We start from the raw sequence: 24733 nt of genomic DNA, 5'->3' as shown, positions 1-24733 counted from the left end.
CAGTCTGCGTGTACGTTTAAATTTTTATTAAGTGAGTTGTCTTTTATGTTGCTTAACTTGATTTTAATGTAAAGAGTGGTTGACACATCTATTGACATTCCACTCAAACATTATTTTGATTTGGGCTCAGATTTCTTCTATTGGTAAGCAATATTAGAATTCCACTATAAATTGACTTAAATTCTCCTTAAGATTGAGGTTGGTGATTTTCTCTACCTTCATTATTACATCATTTTTAATTTTTTATTAATTAAGCTGAGTGAAATTTAAGGTAACATTGATTTAATTTACCTTTTTTTTTGTTCATCAATGACTGATTAATTAAATAACTTAATGTCACTAGTACTATTTTGTTATTCTATGCAATGACTGATTATTTTATTTTATTTTTTAATTTTTGGATACTCTATGGATACGTATCCTTTGCGAATCTGAGCGTATCCGTGTCGGATACGTATCTGACACCGACACGTGAGGGTGTTTGACGAATCCGTGCTTCATAGCTGGTTTGTATTGAGTTGGAGGAGATTGCAATATTATAGGAATTAAAAAAATTTGAGATCTACTATATTATTTTTTTATAGCTAACTCATTATTATCGTTAAGATTTTGATAAATATGTATGAAATAAATATTTTTTTATTTTTTATCAGCAATAACAATTTATAACCAAAAAGAGAGTATTAGGAGAACAAGTGGTACTCCTATCCACAACCAGAAAGAGAACAAGAAAAACAACTCAATGGGTTAAAGACCCAAACCGAGAAAGGAATAGAAAAAGAAGGAAATCTTGCTAATATCAAGGTCCATGACTGAAGATGAATAGAAAACATTACCTCCTCCAAGTTCAAAGAAGTCTTCTCAAAGATGATTTTATTTCTAGCTACCCATATGCACCAGATACAAACAAACCAGATAGACATCCAAAGATGATGATGCCTCTTGTCCAACCGCAAGAAATTCCAATGAGAGTTGAAGTGCCACTTTACACCAAACGGGAACACAGAACAAAAACCAAATCACCCGTATACTTTTTGCCAAACTCTATAAGACCAAGAGCAAGAAAAAAACAAGTGATCGACAGACTCGTCCTCCACACCAAAAAAGATACACCTAATTGGATCATGCTCCCCTACACTCCACGACTAGCCAGGTTCAAAAGGGTAGGCACCCCATCCTTGAAGACCCTCCACGCTAGGCATCTCAATTTAGAAGGAACATTACATAGCCATAACCTTTTGAAAAAGATGTTATTAGGACTTGTTACCTCATTAAGGAGAACCAAATAAGCATTTTGAACCGAGTAAGCACCATCTTTAGCATGAATCCAAAGCCACCCATCTTCAGCATCTGTAACCGGTTTCACATCCTTCAAGCAATTGAGCAAATCCTCTTCGTCACGTTTTTCCCAGTCAAACAATCTCCTCCTCCAAATTAAAGACCAAAGCCAAGAACCATCCCTCCATTCTCCCAAGGAGCTAATGGAAGCATCCTTGTCAAGAGCAATCTGGAACAACCTCTGGAACCTGTTAAAAAGGCAAACCTCAACAGCCCATAAATCTCTCCAAAACACAATACACTCACCGTCTCCAATTCTCCTACGCAAACTCTATGAGAACCAACCATTGTGAACCCCGAAAATTCTATTACCCAGACACCCTAAATCCCTCCACCAGAGAGAGCCTCTCTTAAAACACTCAGGATTAGAGAAACCACCCGACCATCCCATCCTAGCAACATATCTAGAACGAAGAACTCTCACCCAAAGAGCATCACACTAAAAAAGAAGACGCCACCTCCATTTACCCAACAAAGACAAATTAAAAAGACTCAAGTTTTTAACACCAAGACCCCCCTCCCCTTTAGACCTACAAACCTTACTCCAACTCACCCAATGAACACATTTTCTATCCTCCCCCCGACCCCAAAGAAACTTTCTCTGAATTTTCTCCAACTTAAGGATAACAGCAACTAGAGCTTTAAAAAAAGAAAAGAAATAGATAGAGAGAGTTAAGAACCGACTTGATGAGAGTGACACAACCACCAAAGGGGATAAGATTGTGTTGCCAAGAAGAGAGCCTTTTTTTAAAGGATTCAATGACATGAGACCACGTAGCAATCCTCCTAGGGTTGGCACCAACCGGAATTCCTAAGAATTTGAAAGGAACAAAACCAACACAACAAAGCAGCTTATGAACCACCATCTGAACAAAGTCTTCATCAGAGTTGATACCAATAAATTGACTTTTATGAAAATTAATCCGCAACCCAGAGGCCAGCTCAAAACATTTCAGGATGCTTTTAAGGACCATGATATTATCAGCAGAATTAGCACCAATAATCAAACTATCATCAGCATACTGCAGATGCGAAATAAGGACCTTGTCTTTACCCACCTCATAACCTTTGAATAACCTTTTAGCCACCGCAGATCTCATAATCCCAGCAAGACCCTCAACAACAATAAGGAAAAGGAAAGGGGCAATTGGGTCACCTTGTCTCAGACCCCTAACCATATTGAACTCCCTAGTAGGACTCCCATTAACCAGGATAGACACTGAGTTAGATTGAAGGCAACTCCTAATCCAATTCCTCCACTTAACACAGAAACCCATCCTTTCCATCATATATAGAAGGAAACTCCAGTTAACTGAATCATAAGCTTTTTCAAAATCCACCATAAAGATGAAACACTCCTCATTCTTATTCTTCCTAGCCTGATCAATTATCTCATTAACAATAACCACTCCATCCATAATATATCGACCTTGTAGAAAAATAGTCTGACATTCAGAAATAACAGAAGGAATAATTTTCTTGATACGAACCGCGAGGAGTTTAGAGATGATCTTCTAGATGCAGCCAACAAGAGATATCGGTCTAAAGTTACCAAGCCCTTGCAGGCACCCATTCTTAGGAACCAACACAGTGAAAGAGGCATTGCTCCCTTTAACAAGGTTACCATTCCGATAGAAATCATCAACCATAGCAAAAATATCAGCTNNNNTCACCACCTCCCAGACCCTTTTAATAAAGGAAAAGTTAAAACCATCAGGACCAGGACTTTTATCACCCTCACAGCTCCAAACAACTTCTTTGATCTCAACTTCCTCAAACTCGGCAGTTAGGAAAGAATTATCCTCATCCGAAATATTAACAAAATCAATCCCATCCAGGGATGGCCTATTCCAATGAGAATCCTCAAATCTAGCTTTGAAAAAAAACGAATGTGTTCTTTGACCCTAGGCGGATCATCAATCCACTCCCCCTCAATAAAGAAACCATGAATTCTATTACTTCGTCTCCTCCGGTTGATACAAGCGTGGAAAAATTTAGAGTTTGAATCTCCTTCCTTCAGCCAACTCTGTCTAGATTTATGACAAAGCAAATTGTCTTTCTGGCTAGAGAGCCTCCAAACTCAACAGTAGCAGATCTCTGAGCAGAAATATCCTCCTCAGAGAGAGCTCCGATACTGCCTTTCCCATCATCAAAGTTAATAAAAGTCACATGGTCATTGATTTTCCACCTCTTCAGAGAGATCTTAAGAAGTTTCAACTTTTCTTTTAGAATAAAAGACCCCCTACCATGAACCTCCAAATCATTCCAGGTACCTTCAACAAATTTGCCAAACTCAGCATTTGAAAACCAACATTTATTTGTTCTGAAAGGAGAGGGGCCCCAATCATTAACATCAGATTTTAACAGTATAGGACAATGATCCCATGTAGATGACCCCATGTAGATGACCATGAGTCGTTAATCAGAAATCTATCAAGTCTACTCATCGTTGAACCGTTAGAGACGAACCAAGTGAACTTCGAACCAACAAGAGGAAGATCAAAAAGCTCCAGGTCCTCAACGAACTGGGAGAACTCAACACAATCAGAACTAACCAAACTAGAACTCGAACCCCTACGTTCATCTCTATTCAAGATAGAGTTAAAATCACCTGCCATACACCACATCTCAGCATATCTTCCTAAGAAATCATTATTAGCTTCCTCCTAGAATAAACGTTTACCAACCAAGTCACAGGGACTATAGACATTCATAATATTAGAGAATTCAGTATGATGAGCCCATCTCCATTTGACCGTAACAAAATTAGTTCCAACTCTCACCTCTTCAGAGGAGAACACTGTCTTTTTCCACAAACTCAGAATACCTCCCGAATGACCTTCTGTAGGAACACACGCCCAACCAAAATCATATGTGCCCCATAGATACAAACAAAGCTTAACATCAACACACTGAAGCTTGGTCTCCTGAATACAAACGAAATCTGGACAATGAATTCGGATGAGATCCCGAATCTCCTTCTTTTTAAGACGCCCACCTAAACCACGAATATTAATTGAGATCAATATCATCAAAACCATTAGAACTCCTTCTGCCAACACCATATTGATTTCTATCTCTATCCTCCAAAACCACCAGGTGTTGAATAATTTCTTCTTCATTTCCATTTGCGCTCACACCTAAACTTTTCCCAATCTTCCACAATTCATCTGCTTCCGCACGAGAGTCACATAAACCATCCTTCACAACTAGGGGGATGTCCCTCACCCATTTGAATAGGATTAGAAATTACAAGGACATCCCCTAGATCAATGCAGAAATTTTTCCATTCAATAAGAGATTTTTTTTTCTTATCCTTCTTACTTAGCTTTTGTTTCTTATCTTTAACAAACCCGCATGCCATACCATTACTCAATCTCATAGTGCCAGCATTCACCGAAACATCAAGACTACAAGGTTGGACATCAAGTAGGGTATGTTGAGCATTGACCTTAGCACGGTCAGCATTAAGCCCATCACACGATACCCCCACGGAACAAACAGCTTCTGAAGATAGAGCGTGGTCAAGCAATAAAAAACCCAAAACATTCGAGCTACCAGGAACCCCACCAGAATGCAATAATTGGTCCTTATTTAAAGGAGGAGACAAGAGTCCATTAGGTGGACTAGAGACCCCACGGTCAACCAAGGAACAACCATCCAACATAGCCAATCTTGGTGTTCCTTCCTCAAGCACGTGGCACTTATCAACCACGTATTTATGGGGAGAGAATTCTACCAATTCCTCATTTAAACCATTTAGATCAATATCATCATTAAGGCTAGAGACACCATTAAGTATTGAGGGGACCAACACACATTCCTCATTATTAAAATTGGGGACCAAGGGACCCAAGGGCCCACCATCATTAAAGGAGAATAAATCATTAGCAGTTCCACCTACTGTTATATCATCAAGCACATTGGGAATTGGCACTCCATCTTCCTTAAACATAGCCGCTGAAACCCCACCCTCTTTGATGACACCAATGTCATTGCTATTAGAAGGAGCCAATAACGGTAAAACTTTTAAAGAGTCATGATGAGAATTAACTACATCCTCACCCCCTCTCTCCTCCTCTCCTCTCTCCTCCTTGGCCCTCTCACCTCCATCGTCAAACCACGCCGGTAAAGCATCATCCTTGACGGACATCCAAGAATCAGAGAGATCTGAGCTCTCATCGTCACCCCCTCCAACCGAAACCAGTTTAGACCGGTAACCAAGGCTGCCTTCACGAGAGCCCCTAAACCATCCAGCACCCCCCACTTCCTCCCGCACCTTAATGGAGAACTCCTTACCATCTATGACCACAACCAAAGATTGGTCAATGAGAGAAAATATTTCAATCTGATCCAACAGACGACAATCCTCGAATGATACTTTCAACCGAGAAACATCATCCACAAACCGTAGAGCCCCGAACACATTTGCAACTTGATGGAAAAAAACTACATTCCAAGCATGAAGAGGGATCTCGAAACAATGTAACCACACGTCCCTACAACCAACCACCGAATCCTCACTCCAAGGGCAAAACGAAGAGAAAATAGCCGAAATCCAGTCTTTCGCGTCCTTCATCACTTCGTTGAGGTCCTCACCTACAGAAGGAGAAAGAAGAACCAGGTCCCCTCCAATAGGGTGAGCATCCACCGTATGGAAACCTTCTGCCTTCAGGAGCCCCAACACTAGCCACGGGTCTACTGTTTCCATTGTTTTCCCTACCATGCAAGAACTAAGCCACTCCACATCATTCTTGTTAGGAGAATACATCAAACACCCAATATCACAGCCAACGTCATTAGCAAAGCGAGGCTCTTCGATTCCTTTCACCACATTTAGAAAACTTCTGCTATCTCTAACCTTACGAAAACTTTCCATCCCAAGCGAGGACTTGTGACCACCAAGCCTGTCCGCCACCCCCTGATTTCGCTTGAACATAGGTATATTAGCGAAGATTTTTTTCCTACCAATCCAAACCTTATCCAGAACCATTGCAAATTTCCTTTCATCCTTCACTTTATCAAACCTAATAAAAGCAAACTTTTTTTTTTTGATAAGCAAGAGATTGGATTAAAGCACAAGGGGTGCAACCCAAAAGAGCACAAAGAGATAAAGAGAAACGTTAGGTGGTGCCCAAAATACAAGACCAAGGGTCAACACACCAATTCACAAAAGAAAACAAAGTACAATTGGAATTAGAGATGAACCACAACCAAGAACGGATTTTGATAGAATGCATAATATTTAAGACACTACACTTTCCGTCCCTAAAGATAATCTCATTCCTCAATAACCAAATTGACCAAACTACAGCAAACCAAAGCATCCTCCACCAATTGTTAGCTTTACTGTTTCTGCAGCGATCTAGGTGCCAGCGTAAAGCTACCCTGCTGCACTCGTGCGAAACCGTGGCAGCAGTAAACTGCTGGACAGCAGACTGCTGAACAACATCCAACACGACAGGGTTCTGCTGAACAGCAACCAGCACAGCTGGGTTCTGCTGGACAGCAACCGGCACAGCAGAGATCTGCTGGACAGCAACCGGCACACCAGCTGGAAAACCAGTCCAGGCGTAGAAGGACTCCCAAACAGCAGCCGAGACTTCGCAGGTCCAGAAGAGATGCTGCACATCCTCAACAACCTGCATACAGAAACAACAACGAGTATCTAATGAAGCCGGAATGATATTCCTTCTTTGCAGCAACGATTTAGTAGGGATTTTTCCTCTCAACAATTTCCACACAAAACAACACACTTTAGAAGGACAACATCCAATCCAAGCCTTATCGAGAAGAGATGAATAATCAAAAGGGGCCAAATTCAGAGCAACCGCATAAGCAGACTGAACATCAAAACTTCCTGACGAGGTTAGCCTCCAAGACCAAGCATCCAACCCCCCTCGTTACAGCGCACCTGAGAAATAACAGATAAAAGATTTCGTTCTAACTCTTCCTCCCAAACAAAGAGGTTTCTACGCTACACTACATTCCAATTCCAAGAACCATTCAACCAAAAACCACAATCAGAGATTAAAGCATCATTATTCCTCGCCATAGAGAAAAGACGAGGGAATCTGTCAGCCAAAGATCCATGCCCAACCCACACATCAGTCCAGAATTTAGTACAAGCACCATCACCAATACTTTTGAAGACATTACCATGAAACCAGTTTGCATTTGGACCATCCCCTTTACCAACCTTTTCCACCTCCCTCCACCAAAGCGACACAACCGAGGGATGAGCAGGGAGAGAACCACCATACTTAGACCTGATGACTCTAGCCCACAAAGACTCACTCTCCACTAGGAACCTCCATTTCCACTTCCCCAACAAAGCCAAATTAAAAGCCTGAATATCCTTAACCCCGAGACCCCTCAACGACTTCGGCTTACAGACCTCAGCCCAAGACACCCAAGCCACACCCTTACCACCATTTCTATTACCCCACAAAAACCTCCTTTGGATCTTCGCAAGGCTATATATTACCTTTTTAGGAGCTTTAAACAAGGAAAGCAAATAAATAGGAATGTTAGCCAAGACAGCGTTAAGGAGAACCACCTTACCGCCAAAAGAGATGAACTTCCTCCTCCAAGAATTTAATCTATTAGCAACTGCCTCAACGACCGAGGCCCAAGTTGAGATGTTCCTTGGGCTAGAACCCACCGGAATCCCCAAATACTTAAACGGAAAAGTACCAACACTATAGGACAAAAAATGAGAGGCCACCGAAAGAAAATTCAAATCCACCTTAACACCGAATAAGGCACTCTTCAGAGCATTAACCTTTAAACCAGAGACCAATTCAAAACACCGCACAATACTTTTAATACACCACAAATTCTGAGACGTCGGTTTGCACACCAGGACCGTATCATCAGCATATTGGAGACTGGACACCTCCACCTGATTCCTACCCAGCCTAAAACCTTCAAACAAACCATTCAACCTTGCTGACCGAATTAAACCAGAAAAACCTTCAGCCACCAAAAGAAATAAGAAAGGAGCCATCGGGTCGCCTTGATGAATGCCTCTCGAGACCGAGAATTGGTCGGTCGGGCGGCCATTAACAAGAACTAACATGGAAGTAGAGGACAGACAAGAACTTATCCATTTTCTCCAGGACATCGGAAAACCACATCTATGAAGCATATAATCCAAAAAACCCCAATCCACCGAATCATACGCTTTTTCAAAGTCAACCTTCAGAATTAAACAGCCATTGTTGTCATTCTTCGCCGAATGAATTACTTCGTTAAGAACCACCACCGCATCCAAAATACTTCTATTCTGAAGAAAAGCCGATTGAGAATCAGAAATCAAAGATCCAATTACCATCTTCAATCTGGACGCCAACACCTTTGAGAGAATTTTATACAAAGAACTAACAAGGGAGATCGGTCTAAAGTCCTGAATCATCAAGGGGCTAGGAAGCTTTGGAATTAAAGCAATAAAAGAAGCATTTAGACTCGAAGGGATTTTTGCGTTAATAAAAAAGTCCTGCATAAAACAACAAATATCAGAGCCAACAATCTCCCAACAGTCCTGGAAAAATTTGAAATTAAACCCATCAAGACCAGGACTTTTATCAGCCGCACAATTCCTCACTGCAACTTTAATCTCAGCAAGACTAAATTCCTCGGAAATGGCCAATACTTGAGCATTAGAAAGGGATTTAAAAACAATTCCATCTAGAGTAGGTCTAATAACTGAATCCCCTTTAAACACCTCCTTAAAATAGTCAACTACCCCTTTTCTAAGAAGACCATCCTCCTCCAACCACTGACCGTTGATGGATAACCCAAAAATCTGGTTCCGACGGGATCTATTTTTCATACAAGCATGGAAGAATTTAGAGTTAGCATCACCCTCCTTCAGCCAAGTGGCCGTGGACTTTTGAATAAGCAAACTTTCCTTAAGGGATGAAAGCCTCCACCAATCCGCAACCAAACTATTCCTCAACACCGCTTGAGAAGTAGAAAGAGACCCTCCTTCCGCAATGAGATCCAAAGACTGAATTTCTTTAGCTTTCAAAAGGATTTGAGAATCCAAATCCCCGAAATGAGACTTATTCCACGACTTAATCTTGCCTTTCAACAACTGAATCTTTTCCTTAACAACGAAGGCAGGCCAGCCAACCACTGACATACCATCCCAAGAGTTTTGAAGAAACCCTTTAAACTCCTTATGCTTAAGCCAACAATTATTAAATTTGAAAGGAGTAGGACCCCTTTTAAGCACCTTATACTTCAAAAGAATCGGGCAATGATCCGAAAAAGACCTAGGAAGAGCCCACTGAGAAGCACCTTCCCAATGATCAAGCCACTCAGCCGACAAAAGAAACCTGTCCAACCTACTCATACAACCACCCCCAGATTGAACCCAAGTAAACTTCCTACCGATTAGAGGTAAATCAACTAAATCCATACTGCTAATCCACTCGTTAAAAAGACGAAGCTCCCTCAGGTCCACTCTGAGAGCAACCCCAGAACGCTCAGAACGATCTCTGACCGCATTAAAATCACCCAGAAAACACCACAACACGCCCAGTGCCGACCTCCTCAAACTAAGCAGCTCCTCCCAAAGCTGAATTTTCTGGGATAACTGACACTGAGAGTAAATATTAACCAAGCAACACTCCGCATTATCCCCCAACCAAATGCCAAAAACGGCAAGAAAACCGTTACCACGGACAGAAGAAGTTCTGTGAAACTTGGATTCATCCCAAATACTTAGGATACCCCCAGAACGGCCAACCGCTGGATTAAAGTCCCAAGAGCAGTTATTATTACCCCACACCGAGAAACAAAGCCTATCATCAACCTCTACCAACTTCGTTTCTTGGATTGCAAGGAAATCCACATCAAATTTGCGAACGATCTCCCGAACACCCCTTCTTTTAACACCACCCCCTAGACCCCTCACATTTAAGGATGTGCAAATCATTGATCACATTGAACATCCCCATGATTAGCCTTCTTGGGCCCAATTTTGTCCCTATCTTCCAATTCCTGAATTCTAGATATCATAACTGCATTATCTCCAGCATATGAAACCCCCAATTTCTGACCAATTTCCCAAACTTTCCTTGATACATTCTGCCCTTCTTTTGGGTGCAATTTATTAACACTCCTCATATGAGAGTCATTAATGGAATTACTTATTGAAGAATCAAGAGACTCACAACTACCATTCTGCAAGACTGCTGCCTTCGTACCCACTGTGGAAACGCAAATGTTCTTCTTACGGCTAGGAATTGCTTTCAACGCCAAGGGAGGATGAAATTTTTTTTCCTTACCCAGAAATTGTCGTCTAAGAGGACGATGAACATCGAAGAGGGGCTTTGACTTACCCCTGCGACTAGCATCAGCCTTTGTCACACAAACCTCCTCACCGAAAACTAGAACATCCTCTTTATCACAATCAAAATCGTTAACCTTTGATGACGAACCCACTTCAAATAACGATTTCCCAAACACCTTAGAATTAATACCCTCCAAATTAGCCGGAATGCAGCAAGGAAGACCCAAAGGGGAACACCCCTCCGGAAGGACTTTTGATCCCATATTTTTAGGTTTGGACTTCCTCAAAGACATAACACCAGACTTAAGAACCACTCCCAAACTTTTTGGAACAGGGAGAGAAGTGCCTACATTCCCCTGATGAGTCAAGCCAACCACCCGACTATTATCCAAATCTTGAACTCTAATCGCATCAGAAACTGGAGCTTCACAAACGACATTCTGACTCAAATCTTCCTGAATCACACCCCCAAGGTCTTCAAGATAACCAACTCCAGCCTCAATAGGCCTGTCATTCACTCTTTCATTCAAAGGATCAAGAACAGAATTACCTAACAGATTGGGAGAAACATTATGGACAGAATCCCCAACCCAGTTAGACTTATTTACAAAACTTTCAATGACATCTTCATCAGCAACCTCCATCAGATTATGCTCTCCCAAGCAGGAGTTCCTATCTTGCCAGGACTCCATATCACTCAATGCAGGTGCCTCCTCCATTTGGTTCTTTCTAGCGAGGAAACGTGAATGACAGTATCCCCCCTCCAAACAGTCGGAAAAAGGATCTCCAAAGAATTCCTCTAAGTTCACAACAAAGACCTTACCATCAATCAACACTTTTTTAGAGACACTAACCTTGCACTCCACATTTGTCAGCACAAAAAAACCTCCAACATCCATCCTAGCCATATTTCTTGTACTCGCATCAAGCTTAATAAACACTCCTAAAGACCCAGCAAGAAGTTTGAAGAACTCCTCCGACCAACCCATCGCTGGAATACCAAAACATTTCATCCAAGCTAAACGATCTCTAGAACGAAACGAAGATGACCACGGTTTAAAGGACTTGAAAACCGGGCAACTCCAACTCTCTTTCTTCTGCAATTCCAGTAATTCCATTGCAGAAGAACCAAAGAGGACCACCCACTTTCCACCGATATGAGTAGCCTTAGAGGAGAGAAAACCTTCCTTAGCCAAGAGGGCTTGGACATTGAAAATATCCTCCACCTTAAGAAGCTCCCCTAGAACCGCCTTTTGTAATTTGTCAATAAGCTCTGGCTTAACCTTAAATTCAAGAACACCTGAATCCAGGTCCCTAAAGGAAGAAGGGACAGGTTGAGCCCCGTTGAGGAGGGCATGTTTCCAATTAGGAGCAATTCCGATAGGGAAAGTCCTGCCCCTACCCAGGGTGACGCCACCTTTCTCTGCTTCTAGGAGACCTGAAGAGGACCTGTTGGTAACCCCAGATTTCAACCCATTCCTCTGAAACCTAGGTGTGTTGACAATGATTTTGTACAACCCTATCCAGATGTTTGAAAGCTGAACCTTAAGCTTGGACCAATCTTCAACCTTCTTAAATCGCACGAAACCAAACCTTCTCCCCCTTCTATCACGTTTTAGAGGAATAAAAAGATCCCCAACTATCCCCCAATTTGAGAAAAACTTCCACATATCCTTTCTCCCGTGCGAGTCTGGGAAATTTGTGAAGAAAAATGACACTGAATTTGGATCTAGGGAATGAAGAAATCCAGGAGAACCCTTGATGCTCGAGGAAGGGTTTTTTTCTTTCCATCGTCTTCTCACTCTCTCTCTCACTTACTCTCATTTTTTCTTTTACACATAAAAAAAAAGCAAACTAGCTTTTATTTGTTCTTATTCCTCTTAAGAGGGATGAAGACATCTCTGACCCTCCCCCACTTCTGAAATAAAGTACACAAATCCTTCGAGGTGAACTCTTCTGGGAAGTTTGAAACATAGAAAGAACTAAACTCACCATGTCCAAAGCCAAAGGATTTTGTGCTACTACCTCTAGCCACCACACCACGGGAAGAAGAAGCTTTGTAGGCATTCAAAATTGGGGAGAAAGAAGATAGATTTTTTTTTCCGGCGTGAGGCTTGAGGAGACTTGGAGAGGCAGCCGGTAGAGGGAAGACGGTAGACGGAAGAGGGGCCATCTCCAAATTGGGTAAGAAGGTAGACGGGTTTTTTTTCTGGCGTGAGGCATGGGGTTTTTCTTTTTGGTACAAAGAATTATGGAACATGAAGATAAATATTAAATTAATTTTTAAGTTAACAAAATTATATGTCATAATATTTGATTGATCGAGAATAGAGAGATATAGTTATTTTGACCTATTATTTTTACTCCTCAGTAAAACACTTGTTTACTTTTGGGATAACAAGCCACTGTAGTCAAGTGATGACGCCAACACAATTTTGCAAACACCAAGAGCGATGTTATTGTTGCCCAGTAAGCTATAACAAAACTTGAACTGATTTCTCAAAACCATTAAATTTGCTATTGGTAAATTAAGAGAATGATTAACTACTGTCTGGTTAATAAATAAAGGGTATTGTTTGTTCTTACAGCATATTGTTTTGATTAGGTGAATATTTTTTAGTTACAGATTAGAGCATTAAATGTAATAATACTACCAAAAAAATATTAAAGCATTAAATGTAAGGTAATAGTTGATATAGAATTAAGATTCTAATTAAGGAGAGGTAAGTACATAAACACAAAAAGAAAAATAATTTGATATAGCACTTTTATTCTTTATATATAATAAGATATATTTTTACCTTTAAATATAAAAACAAAAATAATAACTTGTGTCTAAGAGAGGATTATTTTTCGTTGATGTATGAAACAAACTTTTTTTTTGTTGGTCTTTTTAAACTTTTCAAATCGGTCACCTTTACGTATTTGTTTCCTTCCCAAGCCATCCATTTGTTACATGTGTCAATAACCTAATTTATCTTTGATAACATAGATGTCCTTCATGCTTATGCAGAGGAAACCCTAAGCAAGAGAGAGAAACAAAATAATTCAAGAATAATGAAAATGTGTTTCACATCTAAGGAAAACTTACTTTGTTGGTGCACCTTGACCGAAAAATTACAGTCTTGGTGCACCTTTTGAAAATATTACCAAACTAGTGTAGTTTTTAGGTAAATCGGCAACCCCATTGCCGATTTACAGAAATTTATTATTTTTTTAATGTACTCCCCCCTAAATCGGCAATAGGGGGGAGTTTTTATAAATTATATTATTTTTTTATTCTCCTCCCCCTAAATCGGCAATGGGGGAGGAGTTTTACTAATTTTTTTTTACCCCTCCTCCCCTAACTCGGCAATGGGGGAGGAGTTTTTGAATAATTAATTTTTTTTTAAATCTCTCCCCCCTAAATCGGCAATGGGGGGGAGTTTTCTAAGAATTATTATTTTTTAATTATCTTCCCCCTAACTCGGCAATGGGGGAGGAGTTTTTCGAAAGGATTTTTTTTAAAATTATCCTCCCCTAACTCGGCAATGGGGGAGGAGTTTTTCAAACCCAATTTTTTTATAATATTTATTTGTTTAAAATATTTTAAAATTGTAACTAACACAAACCATTAAAATTAATAAAGTAAAAATTTAATTTACTAATAAGACAAAAATATACTACACTTGAATTTATTAATCTCATAAAAATTTAATGACGTCTGTGTGATGAAGTGCCACATGGAGGTGGTTTTCTCCTTCTTGGCGGTTGAACTCTCAATTGTTGTTCATTCCGCTGCGAGATTCGTGCTCTTCCACGTGTCACCAAGATTGTGATGTGTACTATTCATTTTAATTATTAAAAAATACAAATAAATAATAGATGATGTACTTATTATATATAAATTTTTATACTAATAGTATATATATATATATATATATATTTTGCAATCATAACAAAAACGGATTAAAACATCATACCACTTGTTGATATTTTTGCAGCATTAGACCCTATATACTAGTATACTATCTTATAGCATGTGCTGTAGAAGAGAGGCTAACGTTGCACCATAGACGGTTCTTAATTGTTGTGGACACTGAACCAAACCAACAATATTATTACCTCAAACTGCTAAAGACCTAGAAATTATATACTGGGGTTTATAAGAGTACAAGGCGTAGCAATATTTCAAAAAGATGAGTATCTCCTATATTCAAAAGTCTAGTATTCGGTGAAAATTGTGAAATGTGATGGAAAAAGTTTTAATGATTATGATTTAAAGTTTTTTAATTAAAAAATAAAAAATAAAAAATATTCTCCTTTTTCCCATATTCCACTACTCAAGTTCTGGAAAAAAACAAAGGTATTAGCAAGGAAGTTGGTGGGGGCCATATGCATGAGGAGACCCTTTTGGGTGGCCTTTGCTATGAAAACTCCTCCCCCATTGCGGAGTTAGGGGGAGGATAATTAAAAAAAAATAATTCTTAGAAAACTCCCCATCCATTGCCGATTTAGGGGGGAGAGATTTAAAAAAAAAATTATTCAAAAACTCCCCCCCCATTGCCGAGTTAGGGGAGGAGAGGTAAAAAAAAAATTAGTAAAACTCCTCCCCCATTGCCGATTTAGGGGGAGGAGAATAAAAAAATAATATAATTTATAAAAACTCCCCCCTATTGCCGATTTAGGGGGGAGTACATTAAAAAAATAATAAATTTCTGTAAATCGGCAATGGGGTTGCCGATTTATCCAAAAACTACACTAGTTTGGTAATATTTTCAAAAGGTGCACCAAGACCGTAATTTTTCGGTCAAGGTGCACCAACAAAGTAAATTTTCCCAAGCCATCCATTTGTTACCTTTACGTATTTGTTTGGTCTTTTTAAACTTTTCTAATCGGTCACCTTTACGTATTTGTTTCCTTCCCAAGCCATCCATTTGTTACATGTGTCAATAACCCAATTTATCTTTGATAACATAGATGTCCTTCATGCTTATGCAGAGGAAACCCTAAGCAAGAGAGAGAAACAAAATAATTCAAGAATAATGAAAATGTGTTTCACATCTAATTATGTTGATGGTGATGGTGCTCCTTTATTGCAAACATCTAATTTAAAGAAAGAGTAATCATCTATTTTCTTACATTTTAAGAATGTAAAACATGACAATTCTAAACTAATCATTAATAAATGAAATATCACTTTATAATATAAAATAAATATCACATGTTCCAAAAAAAATTATCTTCATGTTTCATGTTCTAAATCAATCATATTCCATTATATAATATAAGAAATTATTTTATGTTTTTATTATTTTTAATTAGGTATCACTTTTTAATTGGATTGGTATACAAATGAGACACCAAAAATGAGATATGTGATCTTCATTCTCTAATATATATTACTTTTCTTATGGTGTACGAGGATCAATAGAAAAATATATTATTTTCTTTTGAGATAATAATATTATTCACACTACTAAATTTTATCAAAACTTAACATATTTTTTTAAGGAAAAAAATAGCAAATGAAATTTTTTGACATTTGTGTTTCATTACCTTTTAATTTTCTTAAAATAAATGGATTAATACTTGGATTTAATTCTAGGTATACACATAACACTATTCTCTTCGATGGAATATTCTTCATTGGTTCATGTTACATATGAGGTGTTTAATCCGTATGTTAGCAAGTATTTTGTAAAAATTATTAGATAGAAATAATTTCTTATGCAATATGAAACAAAATTTATTAGATAATGCTTTTTTTTATTGCACATGCCTTATTGCTATTAATTTAATTGCTGCATACTTTCCAATGTCGCCGTTACCAGGCAACAACAATATTTAACATATGCCAAGACACATTAACATAATGAGTACAACATAAGATAGAGTCTATTTCCGAATTAGTTTTTGAAAAAGTAAGGAAAAGATAAAGGTTCAAGAGTCCTCAAATACATTTAACATGATTCTGAAATTTTTTATTTCTTTTTATTCATTTTCAAAATTAAACTCTCAAATGGAACATAATAGTTGAAATATAACCTACCTAGCAACTTCTTATACCTATTTATCAAACTGAAGAACTTCAATGCATATGGTCTAGTTCAAATCCTAAAATGTTGAAGAGCAGAAGTTCCATCAAGGCCTTTTGCTTTATAATACTTTGCATATTCTGCCACTGTGGTTTCCCTATATTTGGGAGGATTGTCCTCAGATAAGAGTTCTTTTATAGGTCCATAGAGCTTTGGAAATGATTGAAGATCTGTGCTGAAAAAGCATGCAACCGATATTCTAGGACCTAAGAAATTTGCCAGCACTCTATGTTCGACACTCTTGAATCTGTCATTCGTTATGAGCTGCTAGTCAATAAAAATAATAATTAGCTCACAAATTTATTAAAGATCATTTCAAATATAATCAGACATTAGAGTAAATGAGCCTAACTAGTACTTCTCCCCAGAAAACAACATGTTAAAATGGGTTTATCACCTCTTCTCTACGTGTAACCTTACATACTCAGTCTGACAACTTATCTATAAATGGTTGGATATCAACATTGCTTTTCCTCTTGCTCCAATCCACCACTTTACTACTTACATTGGAATGGTGAAAGACAATAAATAGTGGAAAGTTTGGAATGTTATTTGATTAGCTACAATTTGGGCAATTTGATTGGCTAGGAATGACCTTATCTTTAACTTAATTAAGTCATCTCTTCATCAGATTATGGAATCAGCTAGGGTGAATCTTGGTTTGGATCAACAGTCAGCGGGGGAAAATTCAATTCTCTATTTCAACTGAATTGCTAACCCACTTGTCTAAATATTACATTGTAACTATTTTTATTCAAATTTCTTTTCTTTCTCTCTTGTGTCACTTATTTTTTGTAACAAATTTTCTTTTGCTGATAAAAGAAAATGTAAAGCATTTTTTCCGGTAGAAGCTCACTTCAGAAATCAACCAAAAACAGATTGCACATTAACGCTATGTTCAAATATGGTCCATTAGTATGATTATATAGGATCTTCATAGTTTGTTAATAATGATTAAAAAGTGTGAGCAAGCAACAATTTATCTTACCTTTCATTTGACCTAAAGTGTATTACGACAGCAACTTTATTTGATATATAACGAAAAATGCACCCTTTATTTTGCTCATTTTACAAAGTCCTTTGTTCTTATTAGCTAATATGAATATAATACTCTAACCACAGTTTAAACATACGAGGAAATGATAAATGTCTAAGCACCAGAACACCACCACTTTAATATGTGCACCATGGTAATCTGTCCTAGACTCCTAGCCTTTGTTAATACTTTTGATAAAATAATGATGTACACCTTCTAGAAGTTTCCACACTTTTATAGAAATAAGTAATGATGATTGTATCATAATATCTAGAATTATCCTAGGCTTCTAGTATATTCTATTATAGGCATTTAATATTATAATTAAAGAAGTATCTAGAAATCTTGAGAAAAATGTATACTAGATACTTATGGAACCATCTAGAAATTTATAAGTGTTGTAGAAAGCCTATAAATAGGCACTCACCCTTCATTTGTGAAGCATCCAAATAAGAAGCAAATCATTCTAGTAGCTCCAAAGCTTCTCCACTTCTATTTTCACTACTATAATTTTTATTTCTAAACGTTTGATCATACACTTTGCGTAGAATATTACTCTATCCATTTCCAACCACCTCTAAAAATTCATATTCATACTACACCATCTTTATACACCTTGAGCTATGGCTAGCACTATTCAATCATCATTTATTCTTATCCCAATTTTCACCGGAGAAAACTATGATTTTTGTAGAACAAAAATGTCTACTTTCTTCGATCCCAAAATTTGTGGGATATTGTAGAAGAATGATTCACTACTCTAGAGAATACTTCAACTCTTACTGTGCTCAGAAAAAGGAGTTGAAAGAGAATATGCAAAAGGAATCAATTCCTTTATTTATTCTACAACAAGCCTTGGCGGAGACTATATTTCTAAGAATAATGAGAGCTACAAATGCAAAAGAAGCATGGGATACACTAAATGAGAGCTACAAATGCAAAAGAAGCATGGGATACACTAAATGAGGAGTTTCATGGCAGTGATAAGGTACGCACCATTAAACTTCAAACTCTTAGGCGTGAGTTTGAATTACTTAAGATGAAAGAGTCTGAGACCATAAAAGACTATTATTCTAAAATAAAAGAAATAGTCAATCAAATGAAAGCCTATGGGGAAAATATTCTTGACAAAAGAATTGTTGAGAAAATTCTAATTTCAATTCCCCAAAAATATTACTCAATAGTTACTACGATTGAGCAAAACAAAGATTTGTCTACTCTATCAGTAACAGAACTAATGGGCTCTCTAGAAGCTTATGAGCAAAGATTGAGTAGGCATGATGAAGGTTCACTAGAAAATGCATTTCAATCAATAAAGAATATGAAAGAACAAATAATATTTGTGCGGAACATTCTTGAAACAAAGAGATTTCTAAAGATTTCTCTAGAAACAATCAAGCAAAATATCTTCCATGCGGCATATGCCAGAAGTCAGGCCATTCAGAAAAATATTGTCGATATCGAGGAAAGATACAATACCAATATTGCAAAAGATTTCGGCACACAGAGCAAAATTGTCGCAACAAAAATAATCATCAGGTCAATTTCACTGAAAAGTGTCAACATGGCAACAACTATTCTATGTCAACCAAGTCTCTAGTCGTGATAAAGAAGAAAACTGGCACTTGGATAGTGGTTGTAGTAACCACATGGCTAAAAACGGGAGCATTTTCAAAGACATTGATGAATCTGTCAGAGTGCAAGTTCGATTGGGTAATGGCACCATGGTTGAGTCCAAAGGCAAGGGCACTGTCATGGTGGAGACACAATCAAGTATGCGACTTATCAAAGATGTCTTACTAGTTCCTAACCTTAAAGAAAATCTCTTGAGTATTGGCCAAATGATGGAAAAAGGCTACTCTCTCCACTTCGAGGGAGATATATGCAATATATATGATAATAATAGAAAGCTTGAAATAGCCCAAGTTAAAATGGAGAAAAGAAATAGAAGTTTTCCAATAACTTGGAAATATGCTACTAAGATCGCCATGAAGGTTCAAGTTGATGAATCATGGCTATGGCATNTGGAAATATGCTACTAACATCGGCATGAAGGTTCAAGTTGATGAATCATGGCTATGACATCGAAGAATTGATCATCTTAATAATCAAGCCTTAAAGCTATTATATCATAAAAGAATGATGAAGGATCTTCCGTGCATCCAAGATAATTAAGGAGCTTGTGAAGAATGTCTACTTGGAAAGCAACATAGACTACCTTTATCAAGTGGGAAAGCTTGGAGAGCAAAACGCTTGTTGGAGCTCATCCATACTGACGTATGTGGACCAATGAGGATGCCATCACTCACTAATAACACGTAATTCATCCTCTTCATTGATGACTTTTCTAGAATGACATGGGTCTATTTTATAAAAGAAAAATCAGAAGTCTTTAGAGTATTCAAGAAGTTCAAGGCTTTTGTCGAGAAGCAAAGCGGGAAACATATAAATGTACTCAGAAGTGATCGTGGCAAAGATTACAACTCTCACGAGTTTGATAAATTTTGTGAGGATGAAGGCATAGAGCGTCAACTCAAGTTGCTTACACTCCACACAAAAAATGGGGTGTCTGAAAGAAAAAACTGCATGGTCATGGAGATGGCTAGATCGATGCTCAAGGAGAAAGGTTTGCCAAACACCTTTTGGGCCGAAGCAGTTTACACAGCTGTCTACATAATGAATAGATGTCCAACAAAGGCAGTCGAAGGTAAAACTCCTATAGAAGCTTGGAGCGGTAGAAAGCCATCAGTTAAACATTTAAGAGTCTTTGGATCCATCTGTTATATACATGTCCCAAAAGAAAAGAGACACAAACTAGAAGACAAGATGATAAGAGGCATATTCTTGGGATATAGCACACAGTCAAAAGACTATCACATATACAATCTAGAAACGAAGAAACTTATCATCAGTCGAGATTTTAAAGTTGATGAAAGCGCCGCTTGGAAATGGAATGAAGGTAAGATTGAGAGACACAACATCTCCATACCAACACAACAACCACAAGTAACTGGGGAAGTAGAAGAAGCAACAGAAGATCCACGTATGCCAACTACACTCCCACATGAACAATCTTCACCAGAATCTTCTCCGAGACGAGTAAGATCCTTAGTAGATATATATGAGACATGCAACTTGGCCATAGTTGAACCTGGAAGCTTTGAAGAAGCATCAAGGCAAGAAGTATGGGTCAAGGCAATGGAAGAAGAGATAAAGATGATCGAGAAAAACAACACGTGGGAGCTAGTAGATTGTCCAAAAGATAAAGACATCATTGGAGTAAAATGGGTCTATAAAACAAAGCTCAATCTTGATGGCAGTATACAGAAGCACAAGGTGAGATTAGTAGCCAATGACTACTCTCAACAACCAGGAATCGACTATATGAGACATTTGCTCCAGTTGCTCGTCTAGATATTATAAGAGTTCTAATAGCTCTTGCAGCAGAAAGATGATGAAGCATTTACTAGCTAGATGTCAAGTCTGCATTCCTCAATGGAGTACTTCAATAAGAGATCTATGTGGAGTAGCCAAAAGGGTTCATGAGCAAGGGCAACAAAAACAAAGTGTTACAATTGAAGAAGGCTCTATATGGCTTGAAGCAAGCTCCTCGAGCATGGTATAGTAGAATTGACCAGCACTTCGTTGATAAAGGATTCATGAGATGTAAGAGTGAGCCTACACTATACATTAAGATCCAAGGTCAGTATCATACTTTAATAGTTTCCTTGTACATAGATGATCTTATATACATTGGAATCAATATAAAGATGATAATAGAGTTCAAAGAAGACATGATGAAGACATTCGAGATGACAGACCTAGGCTTACTGCACTACTTCCTTGGAATTGAGGTAAATCAAAGAAAAGAATGTATATTCATCTCACATAAGAAATACATAGAAGAGCTACTAAAGAAGTTCAAGATGTGTAAATGCAAACCAGTTGCTACTCCACTCGTGACTAATGAGAAGCTACAAAAGGACGATGGGTCTCCACAGGCAGATGCATCTCTCTATAGAAGTTTGATCGGGAGTATTCTATATCTCACTACCACTCGACCAGATATCATGTATGCTACAAGTATTCTATCAAGATTCATACAAAGCTCAAGTCAAATTCACTTTGGAGTTGGAAAAAGAATTCTTAGATACTTACAAAGAACAAAAGAATTCGATATATGGTATAAGACCAACACCAACTCAACATTGCACGACTACACTGATAGTGATTGGGCAGGTTCCGTGGATAATATGAAGAGCACATCAGGTTATGCCTTCTCACTTGGATCAGGAGTATTCTCTTGGGCGTCAAAAAAACAAGCAATCATTACACAATCAACAGCAGAAGTTAAGTACATAGCAGTTGCAGAGACGACTAACCAAGCTATATGGTTTAGATGAATACTCAATGATATGGGAGATCAAGAGACGAAGCCTATGACAATCTATTGTGACAACAAATCGGCGATAGCGATAGCAAAGAATCCAGTTCATCACAACAGGACAAAACATATCACAATTAAATATCATGTTGTCAGATAAGCAAGTGAGAATAAAGAAATAAAGCTCGAGTATTGCAAGACCGAAGATCAAATTGCTGACATATTCACTAAGGCATTACCAAGGCCAAAGTTCGAGCAACTACGACTGATGCTAGGAGTTACAAAAATGTTCATCAAAGAGGAGTGATAAAATATTGATGCACACTTTCTAGAAGCTTCCACACTTGTGTAGAAACAAGTAGTGATGATTATATCATAATATTTAGAATTATCCTAAACTTCTAATATATTCTATTATAGGTATTTAGTATTATAATTGAAGAAGTATCTAAAAATCTTGAGAAAAATGTATACTAGATACTTATGGAACCATCTAGAATTCATAAGTGTTGTAGAAAGCCTATAAATAGGCACTCACCCTTCATTTGTGAAGCATCCAAATAAGAAGCAAATCATTCTAAGTTGTATAGCTCCAAAGCTTCTCCACTTCTATTTTCACTACTATAATTTTCATTTCTAAAATTCTATCAACTTTTGTTCCATATACCGTGTCCTTATAGGTTATATTAGTGAAGCTGCATATGCAAGAAGCATCTACAACAAGTGCTGCATGAATTTACACACATACAGAAGAAGAAAGAGACCAACTTGCCTGTAGAAGATCACCAATATTAACTACTAGAGCCCCAGGTGCAGGTGGTATATCAATCCATTTGTCCTGATAAAGAACTTGTAGGCCACCAATATGGTCCTGGAGAAGCACTGTGAGAAAATCATTATCTGAATGTTGGGTGGTTCCCATAGTTAATTCTGGTTCAGGACAAGCAGGGTAATAATGGCCAAGAGTCATAAGCCCCTCAGCACAACCCTTGTTTTTTAAGTGGTCTGGATGCAGCCCAAGAGCTTCTGATAACAACTCAAAGAGTGCAATCCCTAGTTTTATTACATGCTCTCCATATTCCAGCAATATAACCCTACAAGAAGATGGAGCCAGGAAGCAAGTAAATGCGATTAGTGAAAAATTGGAAGTTCAATTTTCACACTTTATGTTTACAACCCATGTTTTTAAAACCAACCCATCTTAGACCTTTGAAAAATATGGTAGAGCCCAAAGGGAAAAGACAGAAAAGATCAAAAGATATAGATCTGGAATTATACATTTATTTAATGAAGAAGATGACACAACAACAATATTATTTGTACTCTCAAGTTTGTACATCAAATTTATACAATTTCCTTATTGAGAAAATAAATAAGAAACTCTAATTTTCTAAAAAATAAGTTGTTTAAGTTTGATGTACTTAATTTGACGGTATACAAAACATCTTTTATGATACAATCACTGTGAAATACACTTTATATACAATATCAATCTAGCCATAGTTACTTATTTGGTCCCAAGCACGAACTGGTCTATTCATTCTAGTTCGCGGGACATTTTATTCCGGTTCACAGTGGTGTAGGAATTGGTTCATCAGAATCAATAAACCAAATTAAAGTCCAAAAAGAAAAAAAATCCAAAGTTGTTTGATGAAAGTGGTGAAAGTAAATTAAACCTATAATATAAACTTCCAAACTAAGATAACATGTGGTTTCAGTGAGATAAAGTTGAGTTAATATAGAAACATTAAGATACCTGCATACTTCTGGCAATTGTTCAGGTTTGGGAGCATTAGGAGCTAGGTAACAAGCAAATGAATCCCTCCAATTGAGTGCTGGTGAACTATACAGATCAAAATTGCTGTTATACACAAAAGGCTTTAGTTCACGGGTATATACCTTTTTTTTCACCTCAATATCTTGCTCATAAAACCTCTTCACCCCATCTTTCATGTCACTTAGAACACTCACAGGGATGCCATGATTAACCACCTGAAAGAAACCCCATGTCTCAGATGCTTCCCTTATCATGCTAACAACATTTTGTCGTGTGTTTGGATCTTTATTAACATCAGTAAGGTCTATCACAGGAATAACATGTTCTAAATTTGAGGCCTTCCCAAACTTATCAGGTGGATGATGAAATAAGCTTGGAATTTTTGCAACTTCAGCATCAACTAAACCTTTAACACCAGCTTTTGTGTCATCAAATGCTTTCAGCTCATGCACTCTACCAGAGTGTGACTTAAGTGTGCCTGCACTTTCATTTGTAGCAGTACCCTCCATGTTTGTTAAGTTTGTAGTAGCAACAAGGAAGAGTTAGATATAGAGTAGCATGCAAAATCTTATTATGTAACTTCAGAACTGAACAAAAAGATAGGTTGTAATAATAAAAACGTCAATAATTGCAGTAGGTTGGATTAGTCAGCAAAGATTACTTTTTTGCTGTCACTTTTTGAGCTGATAAAGAAAGGGTTTATTTTTATATAAGAAAAAAAATCTTTGTGGCGAGAGAGTTACGTCAACCACAGAACAAAATACAAATAGTACTAGGCTACTAGCTTGCACAAAACTTAACTCCCACTTTCACCCAAAGG

General features: G+C 37.8%; 1 protein-coding gene across 2 annotated transcripts in view; it reads right to left on the bottom strand.

The window, feature by feature from the left end:
• LOC109339377 (1-aminocyclopropane-1-carboxylate oxidase homolog 1-like) overlaps nucleotides 1-24527 on the bottom strand; it is a 36426-nt gene extending 11899 nt beyond the window's left edge. The window contains exons 1-4 of one of the 2 annotated variants that reach the window (XM_019576805.1): nucleotides 23893-24527; nucleotides 22909-23230; nucleotides 16709-16980; nucleotides 5078-5083 (exon numbers count right to left, since the gene is read on the bottom strand). In XM_019576805.1, the coding sequence (XP_019432350.1) occupies nucleotides 16729-16980; nucleotides 22909-23230; nucleotides 23893-24422 (1104 nt within the window). In that variant the 5' untranslated portion in view covers nucleotides 24423-24527 and the 3' untranslated portion in view covers nucleotides 5078-5083; nucleotides 16709-16728. Of the gene's footprint in view, nucleotides 1-5077; nucleotides 5084-16654; nucleotides 16981-22908; nucleotides 23231-23892 lie in introns of those variants that run through there. The other variant, XM_019576804.1, reaches the window with a different exon arrangement.
• Between the last annotated feature and the right edge of the window lie 206 nt (nucleotides 24528-24733).

This window comes from Lupinus angustifolius, unplaced genomic scaffold (genome assembly GCF_001865875.1).
Source record: "Lupinus angustifolius cultivar Tanjil unplaced genomic scaffold, LupAngTanjil_v1.0 Scaffold_74_23, whole genome shotgun sequence".
Classification (NCBI taxonomy): domain Eukaryota; kingdom Viridiplantae; phylum Streptophyta; class Magnoliopsida; order Fabales; family Fabaceae; genus Lupinus; species Lupinus angustifolius.
Note: the sequence above shows the minus strand (reverse complement) of the source record. Positions and strands in the feature narration are given on the sequence as shown.